The sequence below is a fragment of the Penaeus monodon genome, chromosome 4 (genome assembly GCF_015228065.2).
Source record: "Penaeus monodon isolate SGIC_2016 chromosome 4, NSTDA_Pmon_1, whole genome shotgun sequence".
In the NCBI taxonomy this organism is placed as follows: domain Eukaryota; kingdom Metazoa; phylum Arthropoda; class Malacostraca; order Decapoda; family Penaeidae; genus Penaeus; species Penaeus monodon.
In genome coordinates, this window is record NC_051389.1 from 54058237 (window position 1) to 54059561 (window position 1325).

The window sequence follows — 1325 nt, forward strand, 5'->3', positions numbered from 1 at the left end:
CACCAAGAGATTCCCATGCCAGCCTCCACAGCATCGAGTCATTCCCATTACAGCCTCCACAGCATTAATAATTCCATTTCCACCATCGTTTCTAAATCCAGCCGATGTCAGAGTACACGCAGTACTATAGAGAAAACATCGGCACAAAGTCATACAGCTGTTTCATATTATATTGCATATTTCTGCCCTATGGCGCCCGTTTACAATGTATGTGAGAACGCAGGACCAAATATCGTGTTTTCATCATGGGATGACAGGAATCTTTCTAAAAAACATATATTTAATATTCAGGTCCCTTTTTCCTTTTTTTAAATGCATATATACATATTAAAATGTGAAAACAAGCATTCATGAATAAATGTATTCGACTGTGCATGTTTGGATCTGCATTTTTTGCGTTTTCTCTTATGTGCGTATATACATGAGTGGGGGGGGGGGGGGTGAGTGGATGGATGGATGGATGGATGGATGGATGGATGGATGGATGGATGGATGGATGGATGGACGGACGGACGGACGGACGGACGGACGGACGGACGGACGGACGGACGGACGGACGGACGGACGAATGGATGGAAGGATGGAAGGAGAGATGGATGGATGGAAGGATGGAAGGACAGACGGACGGACGGATGGACGGTGGATGGGTAGAAGGATGCACGCACACACACACACACAAGCACGCATCCCGGTCACGCTTCACGCACGTACACATCGGATCTTCTTTTTCCTATTCTATTTTTTTCGACGAGGAACCGCGTCTCCGCCGGGGTAGTCCCGCCCCCTCCCACGCCCTTCTTGCCCGGAGGTGTAGTTTCGTCAGTCCAGCCTCCACAGGGCGACGAGGACAAAGGATGCGAGTGCGTATAAAAGGGGAAAGCAGGGCACAGAAGACGATCACAGAACGCTCATCTCCTGCAGCCTCCTTCGGCTCCTTCGTCAGCTGACTTCTCATCATGGATTCCAAGGTAAATCGTCGTCTTTCGCTATCTGGGTCGTTGCTGTTTCAATCTCATTTTTCTTTGATTTTGTCATTGTCAGTACTATTAGTATTATTATCATTAGCATCATTATCTCTTTCATTATAATTGTGATCATTGTTATCAGTATTACTATTATTACTATCATTGTTACTATGTTATTATTATTCTATTATCCTTATAATTATCATTATTATTATTGTCATCATGACAATCAGTACCACTATTATTATTACTATTATTATCATTATAATTAGTATCATCAGCATCTTCATTATCATCATTACTAAAAATTTTTATTATCACAATATCATTATTTTTATTATTATTTTTATTGTTATAAAC

General features: G+C 42.0%; 1 protein-coding gene across 1 annotated transcript in view; it reads left to right on the top strand.

Annotated features, from left to right (window-relative positions):
* Nucleotides 1-727: 727 nt before the first annotated feature.
* Nucleotides 728-1325, top strand: part of LOC119572352 (cuticle protein 7-like) — a 1939-nt gene continuing 1341 nt past the window's right edge. The window contains exon 1 of the mRNA XM_037919421.1: nt 728-968. Coding sequence (XP_037775349.1) covers nt 957-968 — 12 coding nt within the window. The 5' untranslated portion in view covers nt 728-956. The remainder of the gene's footprint in view (nt 969-1325) is intronic.